Source organism: Somniosus microcephalus, chromosome 20, assembly GCF_052327205.1.
Source record: "Somniosus microcephalus isolate GS21.2 chromosome 20, FLI_Smic_1.0, whole genome shotgun sequence".
NCBI lineage: Eukaryota > Metazoa > Chordata > Chondrichthyes > Squaliformes > Somniosidae > Somniosus > Somniosus microcephalus.
Window position 1 is genome coordinate 59544293 of NC_141006.1, and position 18703 is coordinate 59562995.

Consider the following 18703-nt stretch of genomic DNA (forward strand, 5'->3'; position numbering starts at 1 on the left):
GAATTGCAGGTTGAATAAATTTAATTTGTTTCTGAGATAATTTTCATTGTATCTAAAAACAGAAACTTCTAATGGCAAAAAATGAAATCAGTAAAGATCTTCTAAAATCCTGAGCTGGAACCAAGTTTTCAAAGTCTGCCTTGCGCCTGTCGCTTTAAGAAGCCGGCCCGAGCGCTGTGATTGGTCGCTGCTGCATGTATCTTACATGTATCCGAGTCAGTTGCCCACCAATCAGCGCCGGGCATTTCCAGCAGATGGCGGGAAATATGAATTTCGCGGCACAGGCTTTGGCGCCAGAGGCTGAGTCTCAGAGTCTGTGAATTAGGCTGCATTCAGGAGCTGGTACAGTTTCTGCAGCCATTTTTCCCCTCTGATTCAGAGGGGACCTTTTCACAATCCATTGCATCCTGCTGCATCCAAAGCAACATCAGGTGCGAGACACCCTCCAGTTTAAACCCGGGACTTTGCTGATCATTTATATGTCTGCATTTGTTGACTTTGCTTTTTATTTTGCATCCAAAACCCGGCTTGAAATTAATCATTTTTTTGCCCCTCTTCCCTCTCTCTCTCTCTCGTTGCAAACAAAAGGGGGAGAGTGGGGGAAAGATTGCTGCCTTGCAGAAAATGCCAAAGGGAGTTTCCCCAGCCCCAGGCAGGGGTATCATTGGGGTGGTGTCCAGTTCTCAGAAGAAACTTCTTAATGTTGAAAATGGGAGCACGGGGCTATGTAGCCCCCCGATCCCCACCATCCCTGCCAGTTATTTCACCCAGATTGCAGGAGCAATGTACTCTGATCACAGTGGGGACTGTTTGTATACGACCCCTCATGGACCTGAAGTTAGAACAATAAGGACTAGCACAGGACGCCTGCCGGTAAGTGTAATTTATAATTTATTTATTCATTTTGAAATAAACGTGGATTTTGTACTTGTGTGTCTAACCCAGTTAATGCAAATCCCAGATCACTACATTCTCATCCAAGGAAATTTACTCTTTAACATTAAAAAAAATATATAGCATTTAAAAATTACCCCCATTATTATATATTTATATTATATATGTGTGTGGGGGGGGGGGGGAGGTGAAAGCAGGTTTCGCTTTCTTGCTGTGTAACTGGCTCTATTGTAATATCGAGGTGGGTCAGATGGCTGCTTGCTGCAACTCTTCGCTGTCTTATTTTTGCATTTTTTTTTAAATGCAAAGAAATAATAGTTTCTAAATCTCCCAGATTTCTTATCAAAACGCATTGTCATTTTTCTTAAAGATGATCAAGCTGTCACTGCCTGAAATGTTGCTGGGGTTGTCCTGAGCGATGATGCTCTCAGTTCAAAGGACTTTCTAAATATTTATATTTTAACCTTGGGCGTCAGAGTGTACTTGGGGACTTTGCACTATGAAATAAAAATTTAATGAAAGTGAAACTAACCAGATTTTGGCACTTCATTGTCACAAAACCTATGGCCTCATCAATTAATATTTTTATTTGATTTGGGAGGGGGGGATTAAAAATAGAATAATTATTGCCAACTCTACAATACAGACAACTTGTGGTTCGAAAGTAAGTTTGGAACAGAAACCAGAAATTTCAAGTAAAGAAATGCACAGAAAATATAATGTGAATAATTTCAAAACATAAGGAAAGGTGCTGCTAACTTCTCAACTTTTTTTAATTGTAAAAAGAACCTGTTTCAGTTTTAAGTATCTGGTGTCGCTTAACATTTAAACCCAGCATTGTGGGCTCTGTACAGACCCCCTGACTAAAGAATGCCCCCACCCCTCCTTTGTTGATGGTGTAATAGTATAACCATGTTTTTAAGTCAGAAAATACTCACCTGTAATATCTTTATTACTGAGCTCATTAAAGTTCCCTCATGGGTGGGGAGGTTGGGTATTGGAGGTGCTGTTATATTCTCAAAACGTGCCAACTGTTCCTAGTTTTTAACAATTTCTAATTTGGTGCATGACCTACCCTTTTTTTTTGCGGGTGGGGAAGGAGTTTCTTAATGACTGAGCGGCTTTTCTGGGGAAGGGCTCTGTATTTTGTAAGCAGCAGAAGCTTCTTCCTGCGGTGAGTTGGGGAGTTTATTTACAGGGTACAGTGTTTCCTGTGCGATATGGATGGTGATCCAGTTGGTTTCTCTTCTCTTCAGTGCTGTGTGCATGCTGCTCCTTTGCCATTTTCTCATTGCTGTTCCTCCCCTGAAGGTGCTGGGTCCCACAGCACTCTCTGCCCTGACCGCCCACCCCCCAAGGTGACATAGGAACAGAAGTAGGCCATTCAGCCCCTTGAGCCTGTTCTGCCATTCAATGAGATCATGGCTGATTTGTGACCTAACTCCGTATACCCGCCTTTGCTCCATATCCCTTAATACCTTTTTTGGTAAACAAAAATCCATCAATCTCAGATTTGAAATTAACAATTGACCTAGCATCAATTACCATTTGCAGAAGAATTCCAAATATCTACCACCCTTTGTGTGTAGAAGTGTTTCCTAACTTCACTCTTGAAAGGCCTGGCTTTAATTTTTAGGCTATGTCCTCTAGTCCTAGACTCCCCAACCAGCAGAAATAGTTTCTCTCTATCTATCAAGAACATAAGAAATAGGAGCAGGAGTAGGCCATTTGTCCCTTTGATCATGCTTCGCCTTTCAATGAGATCATGGCTGATCTTCTGCCTCAACTCCATTCACTGGCCCGATCGCCATATCCCTTGATGCCCTTACTAGTCAGAAATCTATCGACTTCTGCTTTGAATATACCCAATGACTGAGCCTCCACAGCCCTCTGTGGGAGAGAATTCCAAAGATTCACCACCCTCTGTGTGAAGAAATTTCTTCTCAGTCCTGAATGGCCTACTCTTTATCCTGAGGCTGTGGCCCCTGGTTCTAGACTCCCCAGCCAAGGGAAACATTCTCCCAGCATCCACCCTATCAAGCCCTGTAATAATTTTGTATGCTTCAATGAGATCCCCTCTCATTCTTCTGAATTCAAGAGAATACAGGCCTAGTTTACACAATCTCTTCTCATACGACAGTCCCGCCATCCCAGGAATCAATCCCGTGAACCTTTGTTGCACTCCCTCTATGGCAAGTATATCCTTCCTTAGGTAAGGAGACCAAAATTGTACACAGTACTCCAGGTGTAGTCTCACCAAGGCTCTATATAGTTGGAGTAAGACCTCTTTACTCCTGTACTCCAATCCTCTTGTCATGAAGGCCAGCATACCATTTGCCTTCCTAATGGCTTGCTGCACCTACACATTCACTTTCAGTGACTCATGTACAAGGACACCCAGGTCCCTTTGAACATCTGCATTCCCTAATCTTTTACCATTTAGGAAACATAGAAGATAGGAGCAGGAGTCGGCCATTCGGCCCCCTCGAGCCTGCTCCGCCATTCAATGAGATCATGGCTGATCATCCAAATTCAGTACCCTGTCCCTGCCTTCTCCCCATATTCCTTGATCCCTTTAGCCTTAAAAAATATATCCAACTCCTTGAATATATTTAATGAATTGGCCTCCATTGCCTTCTGCGGTAGAGAATTCCATAGGTTCACCACTCTGGGTGAAGAAATTCCTCCTCATTTCTGTCCTAAATGGCTTACCCCTTATCCTTAGACTGTGACCCCTGGTTCTGGACTCCCCGGCCATCGGGAACATCCTTCCTGCATCCAGTCTGTCTAGTCCAGGTATCAGTCTGGTGAATCTTCGCTGCACTCCCTCCATGGCAAGAACATCCTTCCTCAGATAAGGCGACCAAAACTGCACACAATACTCAAGGTGTGGTCTCACCAAGGCCCTGTACAACTGCAGCAAGACATCCTTGTTCTTGTACTCGAACCCTCTCCCTATGAAGGCCAACATACCATTTGCCTTCTTAACCGCCTGCTGCACCTGCATGCTTACCTTCAGCGACTGGTGCACAAGGACACCCAGGTCTCGTTGCAATTCCCCTTTTCCCAATCTATTGCCGTTCAGATAATAATCTGCCTTCCTGTTTTTGCCACCAAAGTGGATGACCTCGCATTTATCCACATTATACTGCATCTGCCATGCTTCTGCCCAATCACCCAACCTGTCCAAATTATACTGGAGTTTCTCGGCATCCTCCTCCCAGCACACACGCCCAACCAGCTTTGTGTCGTCTGCAAATTTGGAGATATTACATCTAGTTCCCTCGTCTAGATCATTTATATATATTGTGAATAGCTGGGGTCCTAGGACCGATCCCTGCGGTACCCCAGTAGTCACTGCCTGCCGCTCGGAAAAAGAGCCGTTTGTTCCAACTCTTTGCTTCCTGTCTGCCAACCAGTTCTTTATCCAAGTCAGTACCTTGCCCCCAATCCCATGTGCCTTAACTTTACACGCTAATCTCTTATGCGGGGCCTTATCGAAAGCCTTCTGAAAGTCCAAATACACCACATCCACTGGTTCTCCCATATCTATTCTACCAGTTACATCCTCAAAAAATTCCAGTAGATTAGTCAAGCACGATTTACCTTTTGTGAATCCATGTTGACTTTGTCCGATCCTGTCACTGTTTTCCAAGTGCTCTGCTATTACATCTTTTATAATGGACTCTAGCATTTTCCCCACTACCAAAGTCAGGCTTACCGGTCTATAATTCCCCATTTTCTCTCTACCACCTTTTTTGAATAGTGGGGTAATATTAGCTACCCTCCAATCCATGGGAACTGTTCCAGAGTCTATCGAATTTTGGAAGATGACCAGAAATACTCTGCCTTTCTGTTTTTTTTCTACCAAAGTGGATAACTTCACATTTATCCACATAATATTCCATCTGCCATGTTCTCGCCCACTCACTGAGCCTGTCGAGATCCCCTTGAAGCCTCTTCACAACTGACACTGCCACCTAGCTTTGCATCATCAGCAAATTTGGAAATGTTACATTTAGTCCCCTCATCCAAATCATTGATATAGATTGTGAATAGCTGGGGCCCAAGCACCGATCCTTGCGGTACCCCACTAGTCACAGCCTGCCATCCTGAAAAAGACCCGTTTATCCCTACTCTTTGTTTTCTGTCTGTTAACCAATTCTCAGTCCATGCTATTATATTACCCCTAATTCCATGTGCCCTAATTTTGTTCACCAACCTCTTGTGTGGGACCTTATCGAGGGCCTTCTGAAAATCCAGATACACCACATCTACTGGTTCCCCTTTGTCTACTCCACTAGTTACATCCTCAAAGAACTCCAATAGGTTTGTCAAACAGGATTTCCCTTTCATAAATCCATGTTGACTCTGCCCAATCTTGCTATTGGTTTCTAAGTGCCCAGTTATTGCATCCTTTATAATAGATTCCAGCATTTTCACAACTACTGATGTGAGGCTAACAGGTCTGTAGTTCCCCGTTTTCTCTCTCCCTCCTTTCTTAACTAGCGGGGTTACATTTGGTATCCTCCAATCTGCAGGAACCGTTCCAGAATCTATAGAATTTTGGAAGATGACAACCAATGCGTCCACTATCCCAATGGCCACCTCTTTCAAAACCCTAGGATGTAGGTCATCCAGTCCTTGGGATTTATCGACTTTTAGTCCCATTAATTTTGCTAGTACTGTTTTTTTTTTTACTAATCATTTCTTTAAGTTCATCATTCTCGCCGCACCCTTGGTTTTCTCGTATTTCTGGGAGGTTTTTTGTGTCTTCCTCCGTGAATACAGAAACAAAGGGGTCAATTTTCTGGCCGCCGTCGGGTGGCTTTTCATGCGGCCGGGGGCCGAAAATTGGTGAAAAAGCGGGTCGGGACCCCCCCACCTGATTCCCTGACTGTCGGACCGCCGTTTCCCCGCGACCCGCTTCAGTCCCGGAACCAGGAACAGCAGCAGGAGCACCAGGCTGCTGCTCACTCACCTGAAGCTGCACAGGCCAGAAGGGGCCAACGCTTGGAAGTGGCTGGAGAGCACCTTGCTGCGCTTTAGGGGGCCATGGGGACCCGTTTCTGCACTGGCAGTCCTACTCAGAAGGACTGCCATGAAGATCTGGTTTCTCTGTTCAACAGATGGCCAACGCTCCTCAAGAGATGTCATTCTCTTATGAGCACTCACCATGTTTTCCGTACCCTGGCGAGTTATCTCCTCCATGGAGGTTGCCAACCTTTCCATGGTGATGCGTTCATGCGCCAATGAGTCCACAAAGGCTCTGCTCATGGTTGCTATGGACTCCTACATTCGCTACACACTCGCAGCGACCCTGGAGACAAAACCTGCCAGAGACTCCTCCATGCACAGATGCAGATCCATCACCTCTTCTCTTGCGGATGGACCCAGAGGCAGAGGGTCGACATGCAGCTGAGCTGAGCTGGCAGAGTCCTGCGCCCTCCGACGAGGACTCTCCACTGCTGCCCCTGTCTCCAGAATCTGCTGAGGCTCACTTGTGAGCTGTGAAACACCAGGTGACAGCACTACTCTATGTCCCGAAGGTCCCCCCCCCCCCCCCCCCGCCGAGGTGTGAGTGTCTGCGCTGGTGCTGGGTGCGCTTACTTCTGCTGAGGCTGCGCCCTCAGAGGTTGGCGCTTCCTCTGAGGAGTCTGGCTGCACAGCTGCTTCTTCCTCCTCCACAGTGAGGACGGGGGCTCTGGATGGTACTGTGGGGGAGTAAAGGAAGGAGTTAGAGATGTAACACCAAGGTTCTTCTGGTGACTCCCAGCAAGTTGGCATCTGCTGACACCTGCATCCATGCAGCATTGGTCTCAGTGGGAGGCCTCTTCCTCCCTGACCTAGGGAAGAGAACCTCCCTGTGGGCCGTAACCCCATCCAATAAAACCTGCAGTGAAGCCTCGTCGAATTTGGAGGCAGCTCGGGGTCTGGCACTGGCCACAGCTGCTGCAGGCTCCTCTGCCATCCTGTATGGCTCGTTTGGAAGCCTTCAGAGGATGCAGTGCTTGCTATGGACCTTGAAAGCACCATGAATGATGACATCATACTGTGGGGATTTCTGACTCAAATTGGACAATTAGCAAGGCTTCCCACATGCTGGGAATTAATTGGCCACTTGAGGGAAAATTGCGTGGAGCTGGCTGACACTTTGTGTCAAAAACCCCACATAGAAGATAGGAGCAGGAGTAGGCCATTCGGCCCTTCGGGCCTGCTCCGCCATTCAATGAGATCATGGCTGCCTTCTCCCCATATCCCTTGATCCCTTTAGCCTCAAGAAATATATCCAACTCGGGGAAACCCGACCATTTCCCACACAAGCTGAAAATCGGGGCCAAAGTATTTATTTAATTTCTCCACCATTTCCTCATTCCCCATTATAAATTCTCCCGTCTCTGACTGTAAAGGACCTACATTTACCTTCGCCAGTCTTTTCCTTTTCACATACCTAATAGAAGCTTTTACAATCCGTTTTCATATTTTTTGCTAGTTTGTGCTCATATTCCGTTTTTCCTTTATCAATTTCTTGGTCCCCCTTTGCTGATTTCTAAAAAGATCCCAATCCTCAGGCTGACTGCTTTTTCTGGCAACTTTATAAGCTTCCTCCTTTGACTTAATACTAGCTTTAATTTCTTTTGTTAGCCATGGTTGGATCACTTTTCCTTTTGGGTTTTGATGCCATAGAGGAATATATGTTTGTTGCAAATGATACAATGGCTAACATTCAAGGAAATAATGCATGTCCACCTTCATGCCTTTTAGTGTAGTCTCCCAATCTGCCATGGCCAACTTGTCCCTCATACCCTTGTAGTTTCCTCTGTTTAGATTGAAGACCTTAGTTTCAGATTGGACTACATCACTCTCAAACTTAATGTAAAATTCAATCATATTATGGTCACCTGTCTCTAAAGGCCCCTTTACCACAAGATTATTGATTAGCCCTTTCTCATTACACAGTACCAGATCCAGAATAGCCTGTTCTCTGGTTGGTTCTGCCACATACTGATCCAGGAAACCATCTCTCATGCATTCCAAGAATTCGTCCTCCACACCATTAGTGGTAATTTGATTTGCCCAGTCAATATGTAGATAGTGCCATCTTTCTGCACTATCCCCATATCCTTTGATTCCCTTAATATCCAAAAATCTAGCAATCTCTGTCTTGAATATACTCAATGACTGAGCATCCACAGCTCTCTCGGGTAGAAAATTCCAAAGATTGACAACCCATTTGAGTGAAGATATTTCTTATCTGTCCTAAATGGCTGACCCCTTATTCTGAGACTGTGACCCCTGGTTCTAGATTCCCCGGCCAGGGGAAACATCCCCCAGCATCTACCCTGTCAAGCCTTTCAAGAATTTTATGTTTCAATGAGATTACCTCTCATTCTTCTAAACTCGCGGGAATATAGGACCAGTTTACTCAATCTCTCCTCATAGGACAATCCCCTCAACCCAGGAATCTGTCTAGCAAACCTACATTGCACTTTCTCTAAGCCAAGTATAACCTTCCCTGGGTAAGCAGACCAAAACTGTACACCGTACTCCAGGTGTGGTCTCGCCAAGGCCCTATATAATTGTAGTAAGACTTCTTTACTCTTGTACTCCAATCCCTTTGTAATAAAGGCCAACATACCATTTGCTTTCCTAATTGCTTGCTGTACCTACATGTTCACTTTCTGTGATTCGTCTACAAGAACACCCAGGTCCCTCTGAATGTCAACATTTCCCAATCTCTCCATTTAAAAAATATTGTGCTTTTCTATTTTTCCTACCAACGTGGATAACTTTGCATTTCTCCACATTATACTCCATCTGCTGCGTTCTTGCCCAATCACTTAACCTGTCTACGATAGCAAAATACTGCAGATGTTGGAAATCCGAAATAACAACAGAAAATGCTGGAAAAACTCAGCAAGTCAGGCAACATCCGTGGAGAGAAATTTGAGTTGACGTTTCGGGCTTGACCTGTCTAAATCTCTTTGTAGCCTCCATGCATCCTCCTCACAGCTTACTTTCCCACCTAACTTTGTATCGTCTGCAAACTTGGATACATTACACTCGGTCCCTTCATCCAAGTCATTGATATAGTTTGTAAATAGCTGAGGCCCAAGCACTGATACTTACAGTACCCCGCTAGGTACAGCCTTACCAACCCAAAAGTGACCTGATTATTCCTACCCTGTTTTCTGTCCGTTAACCAATCCTCAATCCATGCTAAAATTACCCCCAATCCCATGACCCCTAATTTTGTATAATAACCTCTTGTGTGGCACCTTATCGAATGCTTTTTGAAAATCCAAATACACCACAACTACAACTTGTATTTATATAGCGCCTTTAACGTAGTAAAATGTCCCAAGGCGCTTCATAGGAGTAATTATAAGTCAAAAATTTGACACCAAGCCACATAAGGAGAAATTAGGACAGATGACCAAAAGCTTAGTCAAAGAGGAAGGTTGTTCGGAACGTCTTAAAGGAGGAAAGCGAGGCGGCGAGGTTTAGGGAGGGAGTTCCAGAGCTTGGGGCCAAGGCAACAGAAAGCACGGCCACCAATGGTTGAGCGATTTATAATCGGGATGCTCGAGGGCAGAGTTAAAGGAGTGCAGCTATGTCGGGGGTTGGGGGGGTGGAGTGTGTCTGTGGGGCTGGAGGAGATTGGAGTTGGGGAGGGGCGAGGCCATGGAGGGATTTGAAAACAAGGATGAGAATTTTGAAATCTCGGCATTGCTTAACCAATGTAGAGCACAGGTGATGGGTGAACGCGAGTTAGGACATGGGCAGCCAAGTTTTGGATAACATCAAGTTTATGAAACGTAGACCATGGGAGGCCAGCCAGGAGTGCGTTGGAATAGTCAAGTCTAGAGGTAACAAAGGCATGGATGAGGGTTTCAGCAGCGGATGAGCTGAAGCAAGGGCGGAGACAGGCGATGTTATGGAGGTGGAAATAGGCGGTCTTAGTGATGGCGCGGATATGTGGTTGGAAGCTCATTTCGGGGTCAAATATGACGCCAAGGTTGCGAACAGTATGGTTAAGCCTCAGACAGATATTAGGGAGAGGGACGGAGTTTGTGGCGGGGACCAAAAACAATGGCTTCGGTCTTCCCAATATTTAATTGGAGAAAATTTCTGCTCATTCAGTACTGGATGTCGGACAAGCAGTCTGACAATTTAGAGACCGTGGAGGGGTCGAGAGAAGAGGTAGTGAGGTAGAGCTGGGTGTAGTCCGCGTACATGTGGAAACTGACGGTGTTTTCAGATGATGTCGCCAAGGGGCAGCATGTAGATGAGAAATAGAAGGGGGGCCAAGGATAGATCCTTGGAGGACACCAGAGATAATGATGTGGGAGAGGAAAGAGAAGCCATTGCAGGTGATTCTCAGGCTATGATTAGATAGATAAGAATGGAACTAGGCGAGTGCAGTCCTACCCAGCTGGATGACGGAGAGGCGTTGGCGAAGGATGGAGTGGTTAACTGTGTCAAAGGCTGCAGACAAGTCGAGAAGGATGAGGAGGGATAGTTTACCTTTATCACAAGTCACAAAGGATGTCATTTGTGACTTTGGTGAGAGCCGTTTCGATACTGTGGCGAGGCAGAAACCTGATTTGGAGGGATTCAAACATGGAATTGTCCGAAAGGTCGGCACGAATTTGGGAGGCGACAACATGTTAAAAGGCTTTGGAGAGGAAAGGGAGGTTGGTGATGGGGCGGTAGTTTGTAAGGACGGAGGGGTCGAGGGTTGGTTTTTTGAGGAGAGGGGTGATGATGGCAGATTTGAGGGAGAGGGGGACAGTACCTGAGGAGAGGGAACTGTTAACAATGTCAGCTAACGTGAGAGCCAGAAAAAGAAGTTGGGTGGTCAGCAGTTTGGTGGGAATAGGGTCAAGGGAGCAGGAAGTGGGTTTCGTGGACAAGATGAGCCCAGAGAGGTCATGAGGGGAGATCGGAGAGGAACTACATCTACTGGTTCCCCCTTATCCACCCTGCTAGTTACAATCTCAAAAAATGTTTATACTTGTCAAACACTATTTCCCTTTCATAAATCCATGTTGACTCTGCCCAATCATATTATGATTTTCTAAGTGCCCTGTTATCACGTCCCTAATAATAGATTGTAGAATTTCCCTACTACTGATGTCAGGCTAACTGGCCTATAGTTCCCTGTTTTCTTTCTCCCTCCTTTCTTGAATCGCGGGGTTACGTTTGCTGCCTTCCAATTCACAGGGAACGTTCTAGAACCTAGGGAATTCTGGAAGATGAAAACCAATGCATCCACGATCTCTGTAGCCACCTCTTTTAAAAACCCTAGTATGTAGGCCGTCAGGTCCAGGGGATTTGTTGGCTTTTTGTCCCATTAATTTCTCCAGTACTATTTCTTTACCAATACTACTGTAATTTCTTTTAAGTTCCTCATTCTGACTAGGCCCTTGGTTCCCCACTATTTCTGGAATGTTTTTTGTGTCTTCTACCGTGAAGACAGATACAATATATTTGTTTAATGTCTCTGCCATTTCCTTCTTCACCATTATAATTTCTCCTGTCTCGGCCTCAAAGGGACCCACGTTTACTCGTTAATCTCTTCCTTTTTACATGCCTATTACAATCTTTTTTTATGTCTCTTGCTGGTTTAAAGTGCCACATAATAGGCTTGCCAGCAAAGTTGAAGCCCATGGAATAAAAGGGACAGTGGCAGCACGGATGCAAAATTGGCTAAGTGACAGGAAACAGTAGTGGTGAACATCCACGGATGCTGCCTGACCTGCTGAGTGTTTCCAGCATTTTCTGTTGCTTTTTCAGATTTCCAGCATTCGCAGTATTTTGCTATTCTGTAGTGGTGAACGATTGTTTTTCGGACTGGAGGGAGGTTTCCAGTGGTGTTCCCCAGGGGTCGGTACTAAGACCACTGCTTTTCTTGATATATATTGATGACTTAGACTTGGGTATACAAGGCACAATCTCAAAATTTGCAGATGACACAAAACTTGGCAGTATAGTGAACAGTGAGGAGGATAGTGATAGACTTCAAGAGGACATACACAGGCTGGTGGAATGGGCGGATACGTGGCAGATGAAATTTAACGCAGAAAAGTGCAAAGTGATACATTTTGGTAGGAAGAACGAGCAGAGGCAATATAAACTAAAGGGTACAATTCTAAAGGGGGTGCATGAACAGAGACCTGGGGGTATATGTGCACAAGTCGTTGAAAGTGGCAGGGCAGGCTGAGAAAGTGGTTAAAAAAGCATACGGGATACTGGGCTTCATAAATAGAGATATAGAGTACAAAAGCAAGGAAGTTATGATGAACCTTTATAAAACACTGGCTCAGCCTCAACTGGAGCATTGTGTCCAATTCTGGGCACCACACTTTAGGAAGGATGTGAAGGCCTTAGAGAGGGTGCAGAAAAGATTTCCAAGAATGGTTCCAGAGATGAGGAACTTCAGTTTTGTGGATAGACTGGAGAAGCTGGGGTTGTTCTCCTTAGAGCAGAGAAGGTTGAGAGGAGATTTGATAGGTATTCAAAATCATGAGGTGTCTAGACAGTAGATAGAGAGAAACTATTCCCATTGGTGGAAGGGTCGAGAACCAGAGGACACAGATTTAAGGTGATTGGCAGACGAACCAAAGGCGACATGAAGAAAACCTTTTTACGCAGCGAGTGGTTAGGATCTGGAATGCACTGCCTGAGAAGATGGTGGAGGCAGATTCAATCATGGCTTTCAAAAGGGAATTGGTTAGTACCTGAAGGGAAAAAAAATTGCAGGGCTACAGGGAAAGAGCAGGGGAGTGGGACTAGCTGAAGTGCTCTTTTAGCGAGCCGGCACGGGCCAAATGAGCTGTAACCATTCTATGATTCAACTCTCATTCTATTTTCGATTTCTTGATCCTCCTTTGCTGAATTCTAAAATCCTCCCAATTCTTTGGCTTACTACAATCCTACTTACTTTTTATCCCCAGTTCCCCTTAATATCTTGAAAACATCGATCAAATCACCTCTTAACCTTCTAATTTCCAGGGAATACAAAACTAGTTCTTCCCATTTTTCTCTAGCCCTGGAGTTAACATTCTCATCCTTGTCTTCAAATCCCTCCATGGCCTCGCCCCTCCTATCTCTGTAACTTCTTCCGGCCCTACAAGCCTCCAAGATCCCTGCACTCCTCCAATTCTAGCCTCTTGTCCAACCCTGATTTTCATCGCACCACCATTTGTGGCTGTCCCTTCAACTGCCTGGGCCCTAAGCTCTGGAATTCCCCCTCGAAACCTCTCGGCCCCTCTCTCCTCCTTCACGATGCTCCCTTAAAACCTACATCTTTTGACCAAGCTTTTGGTCACCTGTCCTAATATCTCCTTATGTGTTAAGTTTAGTTTGATAATGCTCCTGTGAAGCACCTTGGGATGTTTTATTAGGTTAAGAGTTATTGTTCTATGCATTTGCACCATAATTATCCAGTTTCTGATTTATTAGTGGGGCTCATTCAGACTTCTTAAACATTTTAAACAGGTGTTGAGTGGAGGGTCTTGTTTGCGTGTGGAGAGTATTCTGATTTCAGGTTTTTGTACATAGAGTCTTAAGAGGTGCTCGTTCCAAATCTCCAGATGCATGACATTCAAATAAAAAATAAAAGCACAAGTAGGACTAGCAGATTCAATAGTAACTTTCTAGAGGGAACTGGGTATATACTTGAAATGGAAATTTCTTTTGGAGAGGTGTGGGACTAATTGGACAGCTCGTTCAAAGAGTCGGCAAAGGCGGGATGGGCCTCCTGTGCTGTAAGATTCTATGTTGTCTGAACTTTGAGAGCCAGATTGCTAGTTTAACACACCTGTTGTATTATCGCTCCCCCTGTAATTCAGCTGGTGTTGCCTGTTAGGCTTGGTGGAGTTTGTCAGTTGTTGTTCCTAATTCGTGAGGTTTGCTGTGCTGGTATTTTGAAGCAATGAATGGAACTTGTAGGGAGATGGAACATGAGCTAAAATATCACAGATACCAGTACTGTATAATGGGAAGAGGAATGGAACTTCTTCATCCCAAGGGCATTGTGCAATAATAATTACCAGGGCGGGGCATTGAAGTAGTCAGTATCAATGTGTTCAACAGTCAATTGGGTGCATTTTTGGAAAGAATGGAGTGAGGGATATGGCGAGCAGTTGGGATAGAGAGCGCTGGTGAGCAGCTGGGGCCGTGGGCTATGGAAAAGTGGCTCGTGTTTTGGGCCTAACGGCCTCCTGATCTCCCAGATTTCCCAATGTCGTAATTGGCCGTGTGCATTAGCTGCATACTTCTATGTTCCACCAATACCCATGGGCTGGTTTTGGAAGGAATCCATTTTAGCCGAGCCATAGTGAATGCTGAATTACTTCTCATCTTTTGAGGGGTAACTAAAATGGCTGCTTGTTGGGACAGAAAAATAACCCCATCTTCACTCCCTCCTTCCCCCCCCCCCCCCCCCCCGGTGTGAAATGTTGGCAATGGTTGACTTACTGCCACTAGGGTGCACAACAATACACTAGGCGTGAGCACAATAAAAACTGAGTGCATTCAAATGCTTGCCGACCATCGATTATTACAGAATGCGTCTGGTGAGGTGTTCAGCTCATGTTTAAATTACGGCTGGAAAATGTTTGCAACCCTTAGTTGGAACAACAGTGGGACAGGAGGAGTAGGTGAATGTCTAGCTCTCTTTCGCCCTTATCCTACGTAAGCCAGTTGGCGAAACTGCCACTGCTGCTGCTGCTGTTTGAACAGCGGATACTTTTTTTTCCCCAAAGAATTTTTAAGCTGGCGCTTTTCTTTGTGTTGATTCTCTCGTTCCCACGTTCCAAGGCAGTTGTTTGCTTTGATAGTTTGGTGTTGGCCCTTGAAAATGTACAGAATACAAACTCTACTCTTTTTCAAACAGCGCCCGGGCCCCGATGACAGCCATTTGAGGTGATGAAAAGCCTGGGCCTTCAGCTTCTCAGCAGAGTAACTTTTTACTGACCAGAGTATTGCTATTGGAAAGACCTGAATTTATATAGCGCCTCGTCACATCTCTCAGAAATATCTTTGAAGTGCAGTGGCTGTGATGTAGGCAAACGTCGCAGCCATTTTGAACACAACAATAACAACTTGCATTCATATACCACCCTTAAGGTAGTAAAACGTCCCACGGTGCTTTACAGGAGCATTATCAGACAACATTTTGAAATCGAGCCACTTGCATAGATATTAAGACAGGTAACCAAAAGCTTGGTCAAAGAGGTAGGTTTTAAGGAGCGGCTTAAAGACAGAAAGAGAGGCAGAGAGGGAATTCCAGAGCTTTGGGCCTAAGCAGCTGAAGGTACGGCCGCTAATGGCGGAACGATTTAAAATCGTTAAAGTTGAGGGGTGATCGGACTTGAGGTGTTAGAAATGATAATGGGATTCGATTGGGTAGATAGAAAGAAAGTATTTCCTCTGGTGGGGGAATCCAGAACAAGATGGCCCAATCTTAAAATTAGAGCTAGGCCGTTCAGGAGTGAAATCGGGAAGCACTTCTCCACACAAGGGGTAGTGGAAATCTGGAACTCTTGCCCAAAAGACTGTAGATGCTGGGGGTCAATTGAAGCTTTCAAAATTGAGTTGGATAGATTTTTTGTTAGGTAAAGATATCAAGGGATATGGAGCAAAGGCAGTAAATGGCGTTGAGGCATGGATGTAATTTAGTGCATTTACACCCAGTTATGTCATACGTATCCCTCCAAACTCTTTCCAATGCAGTTAATTACTTGTGGGCCAGTGACTGAGTGACTGCACAGGGCCTCTTGGAAATATTCCTGCAAGAACATCCAGCTAACCATCCAATGAGATTAACTGCTTACTATGGCCCAAGTTCTCTGAAACTGGCCCTGGAGATGTTGAGGGTTGTTTGGGTTTTAATGAGCCAGGTGGTGGTAAAAAATAAATAAATAAAATGTATTTTTCCAAATACTTTGATCATCTGCAAAGAGCTTGTGGGTGGACACCGTGAAACCACAACAGATGGGCTCTGACTCTTTACTCTATCTCGCCTTCTCGTTTCCCCCTGGCTTCAGGACACAGCTGTTGTCACTGTGCGTAGATGCGAGTGTAACTAACTGGGTGACAGAGCTCTGCTGGGGTGAGGAGGGATGGGTTGGGACTGGGAGGTAAGGTACATCTAGGAGCCAACCTGACCCACGGGGAAAGTCTCTTGGGATTAAGATGACTCACCTGGCAAGAGGTCGGTGAAGATGACATAGAATTTTACAGCACAGAAACAGGCCATTCGGTCCAACTGCTCCATACTAGTGTTTCTGCTCCACACAAGCCTCCTCCCACCCTACTTCATCTAACCACATCAATATACCCTTCTGTTCCTTTCTCCTTCATGTACATATCTAGCTTCCCCATAAATACATCTATGCTGTTCGCCTCAACTACTCCCTGTGGTAGTGAGTTCTACATTCTCATCACTCTCTGGGCAAAGAAGTTTCTCCTGAATTCCTTATTGGATTTATTAGTGACTCTCTCATATTTATGACCCCCAGTTTTGGTCTACCTCCACAAGTGGAAACATCTGCTCTATCAAACCCTTTCATAATTTTAAAGACCTCCTATTCGGTCCATTCATATGCTAATCTTGTACCTGCTGTCGATGATTTACCAACCAGCGTGACTCCTTGTTGGGGACCCAGAAGGTCCGATCTGTTATTCTTACCACTCCGCGCTAGATGATCCTGCGGGGGAATGCCCAAGCGAGTTTGGTGGTCCTACTCATCCAAAACTTCGCTGCCCGTATCTTAACTTGCCCCAGGTCACATTCACCCATCACCCTTGTGATTGCTAACCTACATTGGTTCCTGGTCTGGCAACACCTGGATTTTAAAATTCTCAGTCTTGTTTTCAAATCTCACCAAGGCCTCGCCCCATCCCTATTGCTCTAACCTCCTCCAGCCCGACAACCCTCAGAGATCTCTGCGCTCCTACAATTCTGGCCTCTTGCGCATCCCTGATTTTAATCGCTCCACCGTGCCTTTAGCTGCCTAGGCCCTAAGCGCTGGAATTCCCTCCCTAAACCTCTCCGCCTCTCTTATCTCTCAACTTTTTAAGATGCTCCTTAAAACCTACCTCTTTGACCAAGTTTTTGGTCACTTGTCCTAATAGCTCCTTATGTGGCTCGGTGTCAAATTATATCTGATAACACTCTTGTGAAGCACCTTGGGATAATTTATTACGTTAGAGGCCAGATATAAATGCAAGTTGTTATAGTTTGGAAAAGTAGCATTTCATTACGAGCGTGCTCTGTACGTGCACTTTGGACACCCTGAGGCTTGGCTCTTGCCAATCTGTAACAAGTTCTCTGGAATTGTGTGAGAGAGTTATGTCCCTTGGGGCTGAGGGGGAAGAGTTTGTGCTCCATACAAAGCAAATGGAAGCTCTTAATCTGTGTCGCTTGTTTTGGAGGTTCATAAAACCCTTGGGCCACCACCGATAGGCTCTGTTCTTGGGGGTGATGGGGTGGGGGAAGGATGACCAAGGCTTGTGACATTTTTGCATATAGGAGTTACTTTGGGGGATGAGGCTCCCAGCCTGGAGCCTTGCTAGATGAGAGTGTAGGTCTGAGGTAGGGTTGTAACGTTGTGAGTGATTCTGCAACCTGTGCGCTCATCTAGTGAGGCTGCATGCTGGGATTGGAGCCTCTCAAAATTAGCCCTTGTGTCCTGTGATGTATGAATTATTGTCCTTCCCAATTTGAATGCCATCGCCATGACACTAAGGTGAAGTGCTGATGGGAACAATTTGTGTGAATGAATTGTGCCCCCCAAAGAAGTGTATTATCTTCATTAGGATTGTTTGAGAGGGAGAGGGAGAAGGGGATAGGTATAGCTAGAGGAAGAGAGGGAAGGGAAATGGAGAGATAGATGAGGGGGTGGGGTGAGTAGAGAGAGAGAGAGAGAGCTGCACTAATATAAAAGCAGCTTCAGCTGCATTCACTGCAGGTCTCCAGCCAATCTTCTAGTTGAGGGAAAGTTGTCAGATGCGAGGGAGATTTGGAGAAGGAAGAATGTTCCTAACCGAGGCTAGAAAATGGCTGGCTGTCACCCCTGGAATCTGATTGGTCCAGACTGCTCCCAACCCTCGACCACAAAATCAAACTTCAGGTTTTTTTTGTCGTCAATCTAATTACCATCTCGTCTGTGATTCTCTGAATGATTTAATATAAAATGTGCCATAACCGGTTGGTTAAGGTGGGGCCTCCCTAGACACTCTTTCCCCCCTGCCCCCCTTTCCTTTCCGTATCTTTACAACCAAAGAATGTCTGGAAATGGAGACATTTTGACAGTAAAATAGGAATCCAAAATTCACCCCTCTCTTCCTTCCCTCGCTGCCCCCCCCCCCCCCCCCCCACAATGGGTGGGGGGGGGCATGTCTTGGCTTGGGGCACCAACAGGATTGGACCTGGCTCTGATTTTACGAAGTATTTACAGCACAGAAACAGGCTCAATAAGTCTCTGCCGGTGTTTATGCTCCACACGAGTCTCCTCCCTCCCCTCTTCATCTCACCCCCATCAACATACCCTTCTATTCCTTTCTCCCTCATGTAATTATCTAACTTCCCCTTAAATGCATCTATGCCATTTGCCTCAACTACTCATTGTGGTAGCGAGTTCCACTCTCTGGGTAACGAAGTTGCTCCGGAATTCCCTACTGGATTTATAGGTGCCTACCTTATATTTATGGCCCCTAGTTTTGGACTCTCCCACAAGTGGAAGCATCTCCACATCTACCTTCTCGAAACCCCTTCATAATTTTACAGAATGTCTGT

At 45.4% G+C, this 18703-nt stretch overlaps 1 protein-coding gene across 1 annotated transcript in view; it reads left to right on the forward strand.

The window, feature by feature from the left end:
- Positions 1 to 280: 280 nt before the first annotated feature.
- The window catches only part of e2f2 (E2F transcription factor 2), a 56549-nt gene continuing 38126 nt past the window's right edge, over positions 281 to 18703 (forward strand). The window contains exon 1 of the mRNA XM_085962804.1: positions 281 to 873. Coding sequence (XP_085818930.1) covers positions 625 to 873 — 249 coding nt within the window. The 5' untranslated portion in view covers positions 281 to 624. The remainder of the gene's footprint in view (positions 874 to 18703) is intronic.